General features: G+C 39.3%; 1 protein-coding gene across 3 annotated transcripts in view; it reads right to left on the bottom strand.

Annotated features, from left to right (window-relative positions):
• Nucleotides 1–6624: 6624 nt before the first annotated feature.
• Nucleotides 6625–17417, bottom strand: part of LOC138975805 (nucleoporin 88-like) — a 31961-nt gene continuing 21168 nt past the window's right edge. Inside the window, exons 8-16 of one of the 3 annotated variants that reach the window (XM_070348555.1) lie at nucleotides 16771–16852; nucleotides 15118–15222; nucleotides 14339–14488; nucleotides 13102–13224; nucleotides 11427–11573; nucleotides 10371–10497; nucleotides 9585–9703; nucleotides 8051–8126; nucleotides 6625–7650 (exon numbers count right to left, since the gene is read on the bottom strand). In XM_070348555.1, the coding sequence (XP_070204656.1) occupies nucleotides 8063–8126; nucleotides 9585–9703; nucleotides 10371–10497; nucleotides 11427–11573; nucleotides 13102–13224; nucleotides 14339–14488; nucleotides 15118–15222; nucleotides 16771–16852 (917 nt within the window). In that variant the 3' untranslated portion in view covers nucleotides 6625–7650; nucleotides 8051–8062. Of the gene's footprint in view, nucleotides 8127–9584; nucleotides 9704–10370; nucleotides 10498–11426; nucleotides 11574–13101; nucleotides 13225–14338; nucleotides 14489–15117; nucleotides 15223–16770; nucleotides 16853–17417 lie in introns of all 3 variants that reach the window. The other 2 variants (XM_070348556.1, XM_070348554.1) reach the window with 2 other exon arrangements.

Below are 17417 nucleotides of genomic sequence, written 5' to 3'. Positions count from 1 at the left end.
CTAAAAACTTTCAGATAATTTTTTAGTGCATTTTGCTTTTTGACAGTTTGGAATCTTATTAAATAACTGAATAATTTAGACAAAGATGTGTGGTGTTTTTAATTAGGGCAAACAAAACCTTGATTCTGTTCTAGCATATGTATGTGTGAATAGGCCATACGTTACTGTTGTATTTTCTGTTGTAACCGATGAAACAAAGTCTCCAATGAGATATAAAGACTTTATTTTGTGGAGGTACTATTTCACTTCCAAGATGCAGGCCTGGGTTCCTCAGACTGTGGACCTTTAAATGTCTGTATGGACCCTGCAGTCTTTAACCACATGGACTTGTTTAATATTTGATATCGTGTGTAGGGGTCCCGACGTGTCATGGCTATACTGTATGGACCACCAGGAATGTACCCCCCGCGGGTTAGGGGGAAGAATTTACCCGATGTTCCCCAGCATGTCGTAAGAGGCGACTAACGGATTCTCTTTCTCCCTTTACCCTTGTTAAGTGTTTCTTGTATAGAATATAGTCAATTTTTGTAAAGATTTTAGTCAAGCAGTATGTAAGAAATGTTAAGTCCTTTGTACTGGAAACTTGCATTCTCCCAGTAAGGTCATATATTGTACTACGTTGCAAGCCCCTGGAGCAAATTTTTGATTAGTGCTTTTGTGAACAAGAAACAATTAACAAGTGGCTCTATCCCATCCCCCCCCCCCCCCCCCCCCTTCCCCCGTCACGATATAACCTTGAACGGTTGAAAACGACGTTAAACACCAAATAAAGGAAAGTTCTGCTCATCCCTCCACTTGGACACCTCCCCAAACTGAACACCCTGACTGTTTAATTGCTGTGGTGAGTTGGAATTTGTTGATGAATTAATTTCGTGAAAAAAAACCACCAGTGGCTTTTACGAAATTAATTCATTAAAAACATTCCCTCCCACTGGAATATGACTAAGTGGGGGAATGGTCTTATTCCATAAAAAAGACTTGCTAGATCAGATCGAAAAACTTTAAATGCAGTATGAAAACATGCATAACAGGAAAGTCGGGGTAACACAATATACCCTGGAACATGCTCCTATAATGGCTTTGCCATGAGGGCGTAAAACTGAAATATCTCGAGACAGTGAGCATGACCTTCTACACCGGAAGGAGTGTGCCTTTAATCCGCCTGGCTATATGTTAAATTCCATGCATTTGTGAAAATTGAATGTGAGAGGTTATTTTGAGCTTGTGACGGGTTTTGTTGTGATAGATTTTGTCTTTGATAAGCAACAGGATTTGATGTACCTATCCTTTCAGGGCTACTCAGTTACTGTGATTGGAAACCAATTATGGGTGAATGTGAATGAAGCTGAGCACTTTATCATTTCCAGTGCTATTCGTTGTTGTTTTCCTATTCGTTTCCACTTTTGAAGACATTTCAGCGCAACTTTAGGCTTGGATTGTTTTTCTTTCATCAGCCTGAAATGTAATGGTGCTCTCTCGTTGTTATTTCTCTTGTAGCCAGGAATTGCCGAAGAACACTGATGTTGGTGTGTGTATATTATGTATGATACCACACATGAATGAACATCCCGTGAGTAAGGCTGTTTTAGAAAAGTTCCTTCATTTCAATCTATCTGCCTGTCTACATTCTTTACAGAAGGTATCAGATTTTTTATCCATGAACATTTACGTCATGTTGATGTTTTTGTTATAACTATCTTCCCTTTTCTGATCTTGTAACCTGTGTTTGTGTGTGTGTGTGTGTGTGTGTGTGAGTTGAGAGAGAGAGAGAGAGAGAGAGAGAGAGAGAGAGAGAGAGAGAGAGAGAGAGAGAGAGAGAGAGAGAGAGTTAGTTTGTGTGTTAGTAGCATACAATGGACATTTATCACACCTTTTGAAGAGAACAAACTCGGGTGCCACCAAGAAAAGTTTTATGAAAACTCAGTTTTGGTTTTTTGTTGATGTGTTTTTGTTATTTACCACTTTTATTTACTTTGTAGGGGTATTTTATACATGTCCTGTTGTGAACATGAAAGTTTGTGGACAGTAATGATTAGCATGGATATAATCGGTAAAATATGTGATGTTAATTTGTAAAATGTGTGATGTTAATCTGTAAATGATGTGATTGCAATACAATGTAGATTGATTTGCTACACAGATGAATGTAAATGTGCATGGATCACACACTACACTCCCCCCGCGGGTTAGGGGGAAGAATTTACCCGATGCTCCCCAGCATGTCGTAAGAGGAGACTAACGAATTCTGTTTCTCCTTTTACCCTTGTTAAGTGTTTCTTGTATAGAATCTAGTCAATGTTTGTAAAGATTTTAGTCAAGCAGTATGTAAGAAATGTTAAGTCCTTTGTACTGGAAACTTGCATTCTCCCAGTAAGGTCATATATTGTACTACGTTGCAAGCCCCTGGAGCAATTTTTTGATTAGTGCTTTTGTGAACAAGAAACAATTAACAAGTGGCTCTATCCCATCTCCCCCCTTTCCCCGTCGCGATATAACCTTGAACGGTTGAAAACGACGTTAAACACCAAATAAAGAAAGAAAGATACACTACACTCTACTTTTGCTTTGATCATCTTATTGCTTCGAAGGGCACACTGTTTCAGTTTCAATAGTTCAGGGCTCCCCACGGACGCCCCTCCTAGTGCGTCCCGGGACCCCCACTTTTAAATTTTAGAGGGTCCATGGACCCCCACTGCAGTATTTTAGAGGGTCCCAAGGGTCCAAAAGCCGAAAAGTCCCAGTGTACTTAAAAAACATTGTGGTCACGTACAGTGTACTGCGAAGTGTCGATTGCAGTCTGAAAATGGCATGTACGGTTATGCACGATAAAGGAAATTTAGTGCGTCCTAGGACCCGCTCTTTTAAAATCTAGTGCGTCCAGGGACCCCCTCCATATATTTCTAGTACGTGTTTTCGGCTTCTAGTGCGTATAGGACGCAGGGACACGCGCTATGGGGAGCCAGGTGTATAATTACCATGTAGCTATTTTGTATTTCACATTCACAGTTGCCAGCATATCACTGCAAACATGGAGACATACAATCAATGCGTACAATTGCCAAATAATTCTGTACTTACTACTTTTATTCATGGATAGTAAAAAAATTATTATTCCACGTTAATAGATAGTAATTACACTCCTGTAACCAGGGGTGTACAGGTTTCACTCAAACAGCAGGTTTTTCCTTCTGTCGGCAGTCAGATTTCTGGTGTTTATGGGCCAATTGAGTTGACATTTGGTTTAGTTAGGAACAGCTACTCTTTGGTGAATTTCTTTACATATCTTAATTAAATTTGAATGAAGGTGAGAGGGATCTTCAGCACTTAATGACAGCTCAAGTTTGTATCCACCATGTGTCTGTAGGTTTGTAAGTGCAACAGCATTTTATGTAACAAAAGCTAGACGGTGTTCGGAAATAACTGTTTTTATGCGCTGGGAAAGAGTTATTTTGATTGGCGGTGAGGCAAGAATGTAAACATGCTGTTAGGGTCATTTTTACATTGTCCCTTCAGTCTGGTGACTTGAACAAAAAAGAAAGCACATTGATTGTTCACTGTGGAGCTAATGGCGAGTATACACTCTTGACGCGTCTTCAAGGAATACAACTCTTCCACGGTGCATGAAAACCCTGAAAGAGTTATTTCCGGAAAATTTCTATTTCTTATTTTGCTCATTGTTCCAGTGGCTTATACGTTAATGAATTGTACTTACTTTTATCAGCAAATTTATTACCTGCCACCTCTGTCATAGACTTGCCAATACAAACCAGCAGAAATGTTTATGGTTATGTTAAATAAATGTAATAATTTTATGGATCACAAAGCTTCTGTTTGTACATTTTCTTATTTCAGCAGTAACATTTATGTATAATAAGATGTTTGCATTGCAAGACGGTATGTTTACAATATACCTGTGACACTAAGAAAAACATGTGTGGGACATTTTCTGTTTCCCTAAAAATGATGAAATAGCAGCTTAAAAATCAGGCCTTTGAAATCTTAAGATCAACGCAGGAATAAATTTGATTGCTGAATAGCTTTCTTGTACTTTAGTTATTTGTCTCACTTTATGCATTACACTCATATTTTGATTCCAAGTTCTGAGTGCCTTGTTAATTTATCTGCAAATGCATCAGCTATATTTTTGGATATATCTGCTTTACATTTATACATGTAATAGTTTAGATAGCTCGCACCAGTGGATGTTAATTATTCTCTTGCTTTAGTTTTGTCTTGAAAGTACTCAATTTATTTTAAGAGTGTAATATATTCTCACGGTCATAAGACTTTTTGTAGGGGTGGTAAAAAGGATGAACTGTTTTGATATTATTAGGCATAGAGTACAGAACTTTTCTGACAAAAACATTTATAATGTATTTGCTTTTTTTTTAACATTCTAATGACACACTTTTTCTCTGGGCTGAGACAGATGAAATTTGAACTGTACAAAGCCAAAGGGACCAGCTTACTTCTTACATTCCACACAATGATTATGTTCTGCGAGGAATCGTGCTGTAAATTCATTTGAAGACAGTTTTTTGTTGTTCTGTTTTGTTGTAGAGGACATGGTGTGAATATTCTTTAAAAACATGTTGTAGGTTCCCTGCAAAAAAAAAGAAAAAAAGAAGCCCCCAAAAGAGGACAAAGCACTTTAGTGCAAGATGTAAGGTGCTTGTGTTGATACATTGTACTTAGGAGGAGGTAGGGGGTAATTTTTTGCTTAGGTATACATATTGTGAATGCGTGTTGAAAAAAATGGAAAGCGAATGTACGCGTACATGTCCTTTTCGTTTTCATATTTTTGTTAAAAACTTTTGTTTGTATCAAGCACTTTATCTTGATGTCAACCATACAAACGGTAGAGTTAATACATGTAACTACCTTAACCTTAACTAAGATGTATCTGCCATGGTTCGTGCAAATAGTCATAGCCTGATCATACAAATGATGGTTAACAAAATCAACGGAGTTATTTCCAAAAATCGTCTTTTGCCCTGCCAAAAAAAAGTTTAGTTTTCCACAGTGTCATGTGTTCAGTATACAGTGTTAAGTTTGAGTTTCTTGTTAGATTAGATAAAATTGTCATGTATAGTAACGTAACACAAGTACAACTATAGAAAACAAATCAAAATGTGCAAAACTATAAAGGTCTTTGATGTGGTGATCAAAATCATTTGATATGAATTTGGAGGTAGCAATTGTCAAAAGTCCCTTGTTACTGTTACATTGTAGTTTTTTTTTGGGGGGGGGGTGAAGATCTTGGGCTGAGTATCTGTGTTTAGCAGTTTGATCTTTGGTAGATAATATTTGTGAATGGTTTGAAACAGTGATGTTTTAATAGATGTTCGAAAATAACGTGTCAGTGTTTTTTTTTTATCATGGGCTATAGAAGAGCTGTGTCCCTTAGAAAACAAATTATGCAAACAATGCCACAAGTCAGTAGAAATGTGCGATTGAGTGAAAAATGAGCTCTCATAAGCATTATGTGCACTCAATATGATGCCCACTTCTGTTAAAGAATTTATGCACATCAGAGCACTGACCCAATGTATTTTGCCAAACCCATGTGACCAGTGGCAAAACACACCTGGCCAACTGCAGTCCCCCTCTGCTGCCAGCTGTACCGAGGAAAGGAAAAGACAGTATCATTTATCTCGCTGTCTGGGCTGACAAAATAGACGTGTGATCGACAAGAAGAAATACAACAGTCCAGAGTAATATTGACTTTATTTGTAAAGTTTTTTGATCGATATTACAGATGAAATTACTGTTCGCAAAATTGATGAAAATGGGAACATCAGGCAACAGTTTATATTAAGCGTTCAGGAACAATTACGTAAATGACCACAGGTTATATTGCTTTGTTGTATGTTGTTTGGGAAAGTATTTAACACCGTTTTGTTGGTGCATAATAAGGAAAATTGTAAATTCTTCTGCATTCGTCATGGCCTTGTTATAACCAAGAGAGGAAAATTAAGTAGCTTCTTGTTATTGCAATGGTTCTCTCCTGTCTACTTTCCCTTTATAACGAACAGAATATGTGCATGTCATTTTGTTAAACTTTTGATTTACAGAGCGACTTAATTGTGATAATGTTGTGTAAAGCATCAGCATATACCTTTGGCTTATGTTGTTTTGCATGTAGTTTAGAACTTGTGTCATCTTTGACTGATCTGCGATCAAAAAGTGATTCCTTTCTGTTTGAACCAAACCACATGAAATGACTTATTGTGTGTGATGTTTATTTGTATGTGAGATGTGATTTAGGATGTAAATGTGATGGGGAAAAAACCCAATGATTGCCTGCCACAAGAATAGATAAATTGATGTCATGAAGTCGGAGAAAAATGTGTTTCTGTTTGAGCATAACAAAATCATGATTGTGTCTGGTTGAAGGGGTGTAGGAAACAGCAGGTAGCCAGAGGTGGTCGTTTTTGTTTCAGTGTGTGTGTGTGTGAGAGAGAGATAGAGGTTAACACAACTGAACAAATGTAAGAAAAGTGTTAAGGCAGAACCAGACAGGGATAGCAAGAATGCATACAGGGGAGATAGTGAACTCAAGCATATACATGTGGCTTTATGTATGCAAGTGTGTCCGTTCCCACAATTACAGTAAGACCAATAGCAGTACATTTTTTTTTTAATCCAACATACTCGTACACATACGGACACAAAGTAAACAGATTCAGTGTACTTCAATCATTTTTACCACAAAAGTTCAAAACCACTTAAAAAGTTATTGACATCTGCTCTTTCATCTTACTATCTTAGCACCTGTCACAGCTTTCATGTTCTGAAGACAGTATCATGTTTAGAGAATTACTCGTTAGCAGCTAAATATAAAAGACACAGTTGGTCTTGGACATCCATCAATACCTGTTCATCTGTCACAAATATGTCCTTCAAGAAGTTGAGAAAAAAAATCCTGACTGTAAAAATGGAACAGTAAGTGAAAAGCGACCATAGGTTATCATGTTGTCTTGAGGGTCGCCCCGATAAAAGTTAAAACTGCTGAGATATCACACATAAATATTGTGTTTAGTGTTGACCACAGCACTATGAAATGTTCAAAAAGCTCCATTTTCATGCATAAACAATGCACATTTTTTTCCAAGAGGGTGAAGGTAGATTTTTTTTTAAAACACAGTATACTAAGACTTCTTTAAGGCATGATCCCTGAAATTAGCAGAATACCAATTGCTTTGATGAAATACTAGGTCTTCAATTTGCTCCAGTCTGAAAAATTCTCGTGACTATTTCTAATAAGACAAGAATTTTGCATAATACTAAATGTTGATTTTGAAATTGCATATCCAATAAAACATGACCCCCCCTCCATCTACAAGCAAAAATGTTTAATTTTGTATTGTATAGGCAATACATTATTTTACTTTTATGTACACTAATGCCCCCTCTCCCCCAAATCTGAATACAAAAACGAATTCTAAATAGCAATGAAACAGTTTCCCATAAAAAGCACCTAAAATTAAGCAGCTTGTTCGTTCAACTTGATATTTACACTTTGAATAACACACACTCCAGTTGGTGGCAACAAACGTTTACATCATTCTGGACAAAGATCAGACAACTTTCACCACAAAAAAATTCTCTGCTCTGATAACATCTTGCAGCAAAGAAAAGATGAGACCTCTGGAGTGACATCACCACAGGCGCATGTTCACCATGAAAACTTGAGCTGCACATTTTTGGGAGCCACAAATACCATGATGATGGGATGATTGTTACTTTTCCAAAGTTAAGACATTCTTTTTTTTTTAATGCGGCCATCATTGCCGTTGATCAAATGCCAGAAGTGGTTTTTCAACGTATTGTCACAGATACAGATTGCTTATCAGATTGCTAGAAATCAGGTATAATAACCACATACACATATGGAACAGTACACAGAAAGTGTGACATGTCAGCAGTCTATCTCTGCCTGTGTTACTTGACAAAGAAAACGGACACGCTCCATTGTCAAATGATGGTTTCTGTCCTCCGATAATCAAAATACAATGTACCATCTTGACGTCTCCTGAAACTTGTAGGTATATTTCCTTGCTCACAAGCTGGTCTCCATCTTCAGCTGAGAGATCTGTTTCATCAGGCAAGCAATCTGGTCTCCCCTGCAACAAGTAAAGCCAAATCACTGGTTTAAACAAAATGTTATTCATATGCACATGTATGACAACACAGCAACATATTTACAAAGGGGCACAACAAAATCATTAAAGCATTCTCTTGTGCCCTTTCTTAAATCTAACGTACAGCAGAAAAGCAGCCAGCAAAATAGAGCACACTCTTCCTTCAAACTACTTTTCTTGTGGCAATTCTAAATTAACATTCCTACCTACACCAGGAAATTTATTTTTAAAAATTCTTCCTTCGTAATATATCTATCCTGTGGCAAAATAACTCTTTTCCTTCAGAATATTTTTTCTTGCGGTGCTAAATGAAAAGTCCTACTTATAGCAGAAAAGCAGCCATTAATATAATACTCTTCCTTCAAAATATATTTCTTGCGCTATGTCTATATTAACGGTGTTATTCGAAACGGAAGATTAGCCAACAAAATAAAACTCCTCTTCTTTCAAAATGTCCTTAATATGATGTGGCGATTCTAAATCCACATTCTCACTTACAGTAGAAAAGCAGCAGACCAAAAAAATTCACTTTCTTCAAAATATCTTTGTTGTGGCAATTCTAGACTAAAAAAACTCACACTTACTTCAAAATATCTTTCTTCAAAATATCTTTCTTGTGGCAATTCTAAACTAAAAAACTCACTCTTTCTTCAAAATATCTTTCTTGTGGCAATTCTAAACTAAAAACCTCACTCTTACTTCAAAATATCTTTCTTGTGGCAATTCTAAACTAAAATGCTCACTCTTACTACAAAATATCTTTCTTGTGGCAATTCTAAACTAAAAACTTTACTCTTACTACAAAATATCTTTCTTGTGGCAATTCTAAACTAAAAACCTCACTCTTACTTCAAAATATCTTTCTTGTGGCAATTCTAAACTAAAATGCTCACTCTTACTACAAAATATCTTTCTTGTGGCAATTCTAAACTAAAAAGCTCACTCTTACTACAAAATATCTTTCTTGTGGCAATTCTAAACTAAAAAGCTCACTCTTACTACAAAATATCTTTCTTGTGGCAATTCTAAACTAAAAAGCTCACTCTTACTACAAAATATCTTTCTTGTGGCAATTCTAAACTAAAAAGCTCACTCTTACTACAAAATATCTTTCTTGTGGCAATTCTAAACTAAAAAGCTCACTCTTACTACAAAATATCTTTCTTGTGGCAATTCTAAACTAAAAAGCTCACTCTTACTACAAAATATCTTTCTTGTGGCAATTCTAAACTAAAAAGCTCACTCTTACTACAAAATATCTTTCTTGTGGCAATTCTAAACTAAAAAGCTCACTCTTACTACAAAATATCTTTCTTGTGGCAATTCTAAACTAAAAAGCTCACTCTTACTACAAAATATCTTTCTTGTGGCAATTCTATATGAACAGTTTGACTGACATCAGAAAAGCAGTCGATAAAGTAGAACAGTACATGTACTCACTCTTCCTTCAAAATGTCCTTGATGTGGTGGACTTGCTGTTGACGAAGGTGTGTGGACGGGGAAGATACTGTCTGCGGCTGACACATGTGTCGCTGCTGGTACTCCTGTTTGGCCCGCAACTGCAAAGCAGAACCAAAGTAATGTTTTTTTTAATCAATTATAATTTTTCTGCATATTTGCTCCTTTTGCTGGTGGACGATCTCTGGACAGGTGTGTGATGCACAAACATTTCCACGACTTTAGGTTATGTCTTTTCTGTAAAAAAACATTGTATACCTATGTGTTTTACAGCAGTTTTGTATTTTTTTCCTCGTTTTATTACCCTGAAATGTAAGTGTCTGAAATGTGCAAAGGGAAGAAACCCAAGAAATCCCATCACTTTGTTGATTGCACCCAGTCCTTTCCCATTCACAAACCTCTAGCTCTAGTCACTGAGTGTATGCGGGGTACCAAGACACTGTTTCAAACTCAATACTACAAACCTCTAGCTCTAGTCACTGAGTGTATGCGGGGTACCAAGACACTGTTTCAAACTCAATACTACAAACCTCTAGCTCTAGTCACTGAGTGTATGCGGGGTACCAAGACACTGTTTCAAACTCAATACTACAACCAAAAGTGTTGCATTAGACCAGAATGTAATCAAAGTTGTTTTAGTTATCAGTACCATGGGATGACAGTTACTCCTCCGTTGTTCACAACTTCTTCTGGCATACTGAACAATGGCTGTCTCGATCCATGTCAAATCTCACGTTTGGTCAAAAATACAAAGTATATTGTCCTTACCTGTGTCAGGTTTTTGGTAAACTCCTCCGTCTTTTCCTTCATCTCCAGCAGTTCAGAATGCATGTGTTTCTCGGACATGGACAGCAGGGGCACGCGGCACTGGATCTTACGCATTATGGCCTCCAACCTGCAGCATGAAGAATAATACAGTCAAACCTGTCTATGAACGAAAAGGAATATGGCTGTCCTATAGGCATTTTGTTGGCCTCTTGAGGACAAGTATGGTGTGATATGATATTTAAAAAAAAAAAAGAAAAGAAAAAAAAAAAACCCCAAGCAAAACAGACCAAGTTGACTGGAATCCGGGACCCTCTCTCCATAAATATTGCAGGGGGGGGGGGGGGGGAGGAGATGATAACATTTATATGTTAAAATCCTTATATAGGAATAAATAACCAGATATCTTTTCTTCACATGCTATGCATTATCTTCCTTGGGAAAGGGCCATTAAAAGCATACTCTTTAATTCATACATATATATAATCAGATAAAAGATGATACAACTCAAGACCACCCTTTGTTCAAAAGTTTAAGAGTTTAAAAGTGAAAAACTTGTGAACAAGTTTGAAAATGTATATATATACACATATCATTTTGACATATGTAGAGGTATAAAAGCAAACCTGTCTGTAACGACCCCCCAAGGCACCAAACAAACGTGGTCTTTACAACCAGGTGGTCATTGTGGCTAGTGAGTTATACTGAACAAAACCTGTCAGGGTTGTCATTGTGAGTAGGTGGTTGTTATCAAGTATTGGTCGCTAGGGCAGGTGTGACTGTAATGGAATAATTATAATGATAAGACATTCCACAGGTATATTATCTACAATTTGGTATCCCTCTGTCCACGCCCGTTTTTAACTGCTTGCTTCCCTTTATATAATAAACCGGCCATAGAACAGCCGGACAGCTTCGTTAGACAACGTAATCTCGTGTGGAAGAAAACTCTGTCCCACGACAAAGTCTGACTAACAGGTACTGTCACATCCATTACAAGTGTGGGAAGCAGTCTCACACACTACATGTACCACACAAAAACAGTGTTGCTCCACTGACCGTCGGAGAAGGTCATCTTGGTTGTCATGACAACTCTGCAGCCTCTCTCCGATCTTCTCCGCCTTGTCTCGCAGAGAGTTCTTCGTCTGTTCCAGAGACTTCAACTCCAACAGCTGCTGTTCCTTCTGGTCCGTCAAGATTCGCACCCTGCAAAAGAAAAATTTGATGTGCATCCATGTTTATGGTGAATTTTGGGACAAGAACACACACGAATGTCTGCAGATCATGTGGCTTATAAGAGAGCTGATGAACTAAGGTATGCAAGCACATGCGCATGCAGGTGTAAAACACGCACGCATGCACACATTGCACACACACACACATACACTGGTACAGCATTAACCTTTGCCGTGCTTCCTGGGTTCACCTGTACCCAGAGACACACTAAAATCATTGTAACTCTGGAACCATTAAAGGTATCGTTTTGAAATTTTAAGTATCTCTCACACACCTAATTTGCTCTCTGTCTGCAAATGTTTAGTGTGTACATGACAAAACATTAAAATTAATTGATTATGTTAATTAACATAAACACTACCGATTGCGCGGGTTCACGCAAACCCATACTTTTAAAGAGTAGTAGTGATTGTAACTATCCCTCTGCCGACGGCGCGGGTTCTGCTACACCCATAATTACCAAAGCGGCGGAACAGTGTCTGTCTGCCTGTTTGTCTCCAAGAGACTGTCTGTCTCTCTGTCTGTCTGTCCGTATCTCTCTGTCTGTATGTCTGTTGTCAGTTGCTCTGTCTGTCTGTCTGTCTGTCTGTCTATCCGTCTATCTGTCTATCCGTCTATCTGACTGTCTGTCTATCTGACTGTCTGTCTCTCTCTCTGTCTCTCTCTCTCTCTGTCTGTCTCTCCCTGTCTGTCTCTCTCTCTTAGTCTCTCTCTCTTAGTCTCTCTCTCTGTCTCTCTTTCTTAGTCTCTCTCTCTCTCTCTTTCTTAGTCTCTCTCTCTCTCTTTCTTAGTCTCTCTCTCTTTCTTAGTCTCTCTCTCTCTCTTTCTTAGTCTCTCTCTCTCTCTTTCTTAGTCTCTCTCTCTCTCTCTTTATTAGTCTCTCTCTCTCTCTCTTTCTTAGTCTCTCTCTCTCTTTCTTAGTCTCTCTCTCTCTCTCTTTCTTAGTCTCTCTCTCTTTCTTAGTCTCTCTCTCTCTCTTTGTCTCTCTCTCTCTTTCTTAGTCTCTCTCTCTCTCTCTTTCTTAGTCTCTCTCTCTCTCTCTTTCTTAGTCTCTCTCTCTCTCTCTTTCTTAGTCTCTCTCTCTCTTTCTTAGTCTCTCTCTCTCTCTCTTTCTTAGTCTCTCTCTCTCTCTTTCTTAGTCTCTCTCTCTCTTTCTTAGTCTCTCTCTCTCTCTCTTTCTTAGCCTCTCTCTCTCTCTCTTAGTCTCTCAGTCTCTCTCAGTCTCTTCCTCCCCCTCTCCCTCCCCCTCTCCCTCCCCTGCAAGAAGTCGGTGAAGGGAGAAACTCGATGCACCCACTGAAGTAGCGCTGTGGGTTTCCCTGAACCCACCCCGTCGTTAAAGAAATAAACGGTAAAAACCCTCTTTCAAATGTATGGGTTCAGACAAACCCGCATCGTCGGGCGTGTGTAGTCAAAAGCGGCATCCGGCAAAGGTTAAGGTATCAAGGTTTATCTAAGGATGTTTTCAGGATCTTACCACAATATGACAAACACTTACCTTGTGTCCGTTTCCTGCTGGGCATGCTCCTGTTTCTGGACGTACTCTTCGCGCAGAACCTGTGTCACTCGCATCAGGAGCATGTAGCACTCTCGCTGGCTCATCTCTGTATTCGGGTTTGTCCTGTTCGCATGATCATTTGGAGGGGCATTTTATAGTAAAACTTCTAAGGTGAACACTAAAAAGCAGAAAAGCATCTACAAACAATATCAAAGCAATATAAAAACGCAACAAAACAACACAACTCTTTCTCATGAGGCTGCTCAGTAAAAGCCCCTTTCAAATTTCCATTTTTACATGGTTCTGTAGTTGAGCAACCCCCCACACGGTCTACTCCTTGTCGTGGGGTGGGGGCTTGAGTATCTCGATAACCCGGAGAGCTATGCCAGCCGGAGCAAATGCTCCTGGTAGGGCCACCCATGCTGGACAGGTCAAAGGATAGAGGTCAGACTAAGCTAGACCAGCTCCCCCATGAGTCTAAAATGGTTTGCGTAGGGTCAACACCCCTGCCTAGATAAAGACTACGTTACAGAAGCATCAACGACAAATATCCAAGACACATGCCTGGAGGAGGAAGGGTCTCCATCAAGGAGATCTATGACGTAGTTGAGCAATGACACTCTGTACATTAAAAAGGAAGAGCCAAGAAAGGAGCCTGTGTCAAATCATGGTACTCTTCCACATTCACTCAAACATCAGAGATGACTTGCTTTCATTCTGTCCCCTTGATTTGAACAAAGTGAGATGCATGAAATGTATTCATTAACTCGTGTATGACCCACTCCCCTTTCACTGCAAACTGTCACAGCAACAAGACACAGGGAAGAAAATCTGAAGACAATAGGCGCAGTTGCTGAGTGGTTAAGACGTCAGCCTCCCATGTGTTCCAGCTCAACTTATGTGCAGACCTGCTAGTGCCTTCCTTACCCCCCTCTGTGTGTACACACAAGCACACGACAAAGTACGCACAGAAAGATCCAATAATCCATGGTGGGTTTTGAAAACATTAAAATACCCAGCTTGCGACCCCCGAAAACAAATATGGCTGCCTAAATGGTGGGGAAAAACTTTCAAACTCCCAAAACCCCACTTCTGCTAAACATGTGTGTACTCGGGAGTTGCACCCATGAACGAAGAAGAAGAAGAAAAAGAAGAAGAAGAGAACATTGAAACGAGACCGGCATGCAGAAAGATTTACAGACAGACAGACAGACAGAAACTTTTCATCAATGCTCACATCAGCAGAGGGTTGGAGACGGAGCGATGCAGGATCTTGGCGATGTGCTGACTGAACGGCTCGGCGGCGATACGACGCAGAGGGGAAGACAGACCCTCCACACAGGACGAGTCGCGCATGAAGCCTGAGAATGGGTTGCGGTACTTGCAACTGTGGATGGAGAAAGACGATTTTCACAAACAGTGGAACCCCCTTCAAGACCCCCTGATTTAAGACTCCTCCCCCCTCCCTTTTTTTTGGGGGGGGGGGGGGGGGAGGAAGATCTTGCTTTCTCATATTTTTGGTTCATAATCCATGCAATCTGCCTCAATTTTAAGACACACCTCCTTTTAAGACCTGATATTTTCGTACATTTTTGAGGTCTTAGAAAAAAGGGGGGGGGGGGGGGGGCACTTACTAGTATGTTAACCATGGATTGGGCAGAAATAACAGATGTAGGGGGACAAATCATGTACTTTCTGCAAACAGCATTGACAACAGGCGCTTCAAGCCATTTTCAGCACCATCAGTATTCTGAGGCTCAACAAAAGTCTATAAAGAAGGGCCCTTGTGCCAGAACACAATATAAAAATCTAAAATAGTTGAGGGGGGGGGGGGGGGGGGGGGGGGTCATAATACTGTCACTGAAAAGGGATGTAACCCTGAAATGTCAAATTTACTCTCTTTCAGCCATCTCAAAAGAATTTAATTTGTTTCTAACTGTCCTCATTTTCCATGACAATAACTGGATCCTTTAGCACAGAAGCAATCTAGTGCACCGTCTTTCCTGTGATACTCACCTCATGGGAAGAGCGGTAAAGTCATGGTCCATGGAAAGAACCAGAAGTGTTGGGGTCAGTGTGGGGTCACTCACAATGTCCATGCCCAACACTGGCGCTGCAGGGCTGAAAAAAAGTTGTTTGTTACGAATCAAAGCCGAATGAAAGCCAGTGAAACATCTGTTTTAACCTTTACAATCCCACTCCTTCCCTCCTCCCCCAGCCGCCCATCCTCAGGCATACAGAGAGTCCTAGCAACGGTTTTAAAGTCAACCACATACACGTAGGTTACCTTTGTTGCAGGGCAAGTAAAACTCAGCATAATCGCTTTACCTCCAACAAGACCGTGGTGCATTTGTTTTCTTTCGTGAATGTAACTGAGCGATATCAGATTGAAAGAATCTTACTCAAATGAGGCAGAGCAGTATTTTAAGATGGAGAAATAAAGGGACGTAAGCGCTCTAAATGCATAACTTAGAGGACTGGGTGGCCGAGTGGTAACGCACTTGCGCTCGGAAGCGAGTTCGACCCTGGGTCAGGGCGTTAGCAATTTTCTCCCCCCTTTCCTAACATAGGTGGTGGGTTCAAGTGCTAGTCTTTCGGTTGAGACGAAAAACCGAGGTCCCTTCGTGTACACTACATTGGGGTGTGCATGTTAAAGATCCCACGATTGACAAAAGGGTCTTTCCTGGCAAAATTGTATAGGCATAGATAAAAAATGTCCACCAAAATACCTGTGTGACTTGGAATAATAGGCCGTGAAAAGTAGGATATGTGCTGAAATGGCTGCGATCTGCTGGTCGATGTGAATGCGTGATGTATTGTGTAAAAAATTCCATCTCACACGGCATAAATAGATCCCTGCGCCTTGAGTCCGAGTCTGGAGATACGCGCGCGATATAAGACTTCATATAACATAACTTGATCAGACAGGTGCAACAAGAGTAAGCGGGAGTTATACGAAACCAGTCTCCTGGCACCTGAGAGAATAACACGCATTGAAATGAACAAGCAACTGAAATCCTCTTGTTGTACATGTTGTTTGCATTTGGAGCGCTTATGTCTCTTTGAATCTCAAATCAGATTGAAAGGTTCCATTCCAAAGACCCCTTTGCAAAGATGCCTTCTGTATAAAGTATTTCATCTTTATTTTTCTGTCTCCCTGCAGTCCTTTCAGGAACACAAAGCTCATCCAATGAATTAAATTCCTGTAGCAAATGCTATGAAATCCATCCACTTCGAATTCAGTTATAGAGATATTTTGGTGATGGTGAACACATTTGTCAAAACCACACATACACACATTTGCCAGACCTAGCTTACTCATTGTAGAAGTCTGCTTACAGTGATAAGTGCTTGTATTTTTCAGCAGTTTGTTAAATTTTGATATGGATGTTTGCTTAAAAAATTGTGCTGCAAACTTTTCAGTATCTCTGCAAAAGGGCTTAATACCTGATTTATGGAGTCAAAGGGGCGTCATTCAGGTGAACACTAACAGAGCCCATAATATGCATCAGGAGTAAAAAAAAAAAAGGCAAGCTAAAACAAGTCCTACGTTAGGTCCGAATACACTTGGAGTTGAGGTACCTGGTACAGCTGAACCCTTACTGCAGTCTAATTGTACCTGAAGCTGAGAATATTGGTGCATAAACCTTAGCTTCAGTGTTAGTGTACCTGGAGTAGAGGGGCTTGGTGCAGATGAGATGCTCCACAACACTCTCCTGATCCTCTGGTAAGACAAACTCACAGGCCTCATCTGCACAAATAATATTTTTTTTTATTTACATCAGTCTGCACTGTAAACACATATATAACTGCTATACTGGAGATGAAAAGAGATCGATAATAATAATAATAATAATAATATATCATATTAAATCTATTTTGAGGCTAAAAAATGGCATTAATACATGTACTGTGACCTGTGTAATATCTTCACAGTAGTTACACTCAAAAACTTACCATGATGCACAAAACAAAGTTACATGTAATTGAAAGCAGAGCACAAAGATTTGCATGAAAAGCACAGAATGTTTTCTACAGACAGTATTATCTCCCTTCTGAAATCTAAATGACACAATCACCTTCAGTAACTCAAACCTTCATACATGTCAAATTCAGGCTTCCAGTGATTTCTTTACCTGAAACCTGAGAAACTTCTTAGACAAGATTAAATGTTTAAATGGTGATAAATGTACACACTTTATGGCGAGAAAATCTCTGGGAAAAAAGTTTAGAAATCGACTTTTGAAAAGGAAAGATGTTAAAAGAAAGGTACTTTGTACCAACCATTCCCAGTGATCAGGTTTACAACTAGAAGA

This window comes from Littorina saxatilis, linkage group LG9, assembly GCF_037325665.1.
Source record: "Littorina saxatilis isolate snail1 linkage group LG9, US_GU_Lsax_2.0, whole genome shotgun sequence".
NCBI classification, from domain to species: domain Eukaryota; kingdom Metazoa; phylum Mollusca; class Gastropoda; order Littorinimorpha; family Littorinidae; genus Littorina; species Littorina saxatilis.
This window is presented reverse-complemented; position numbering and strand designations above follow the sequence as displayed.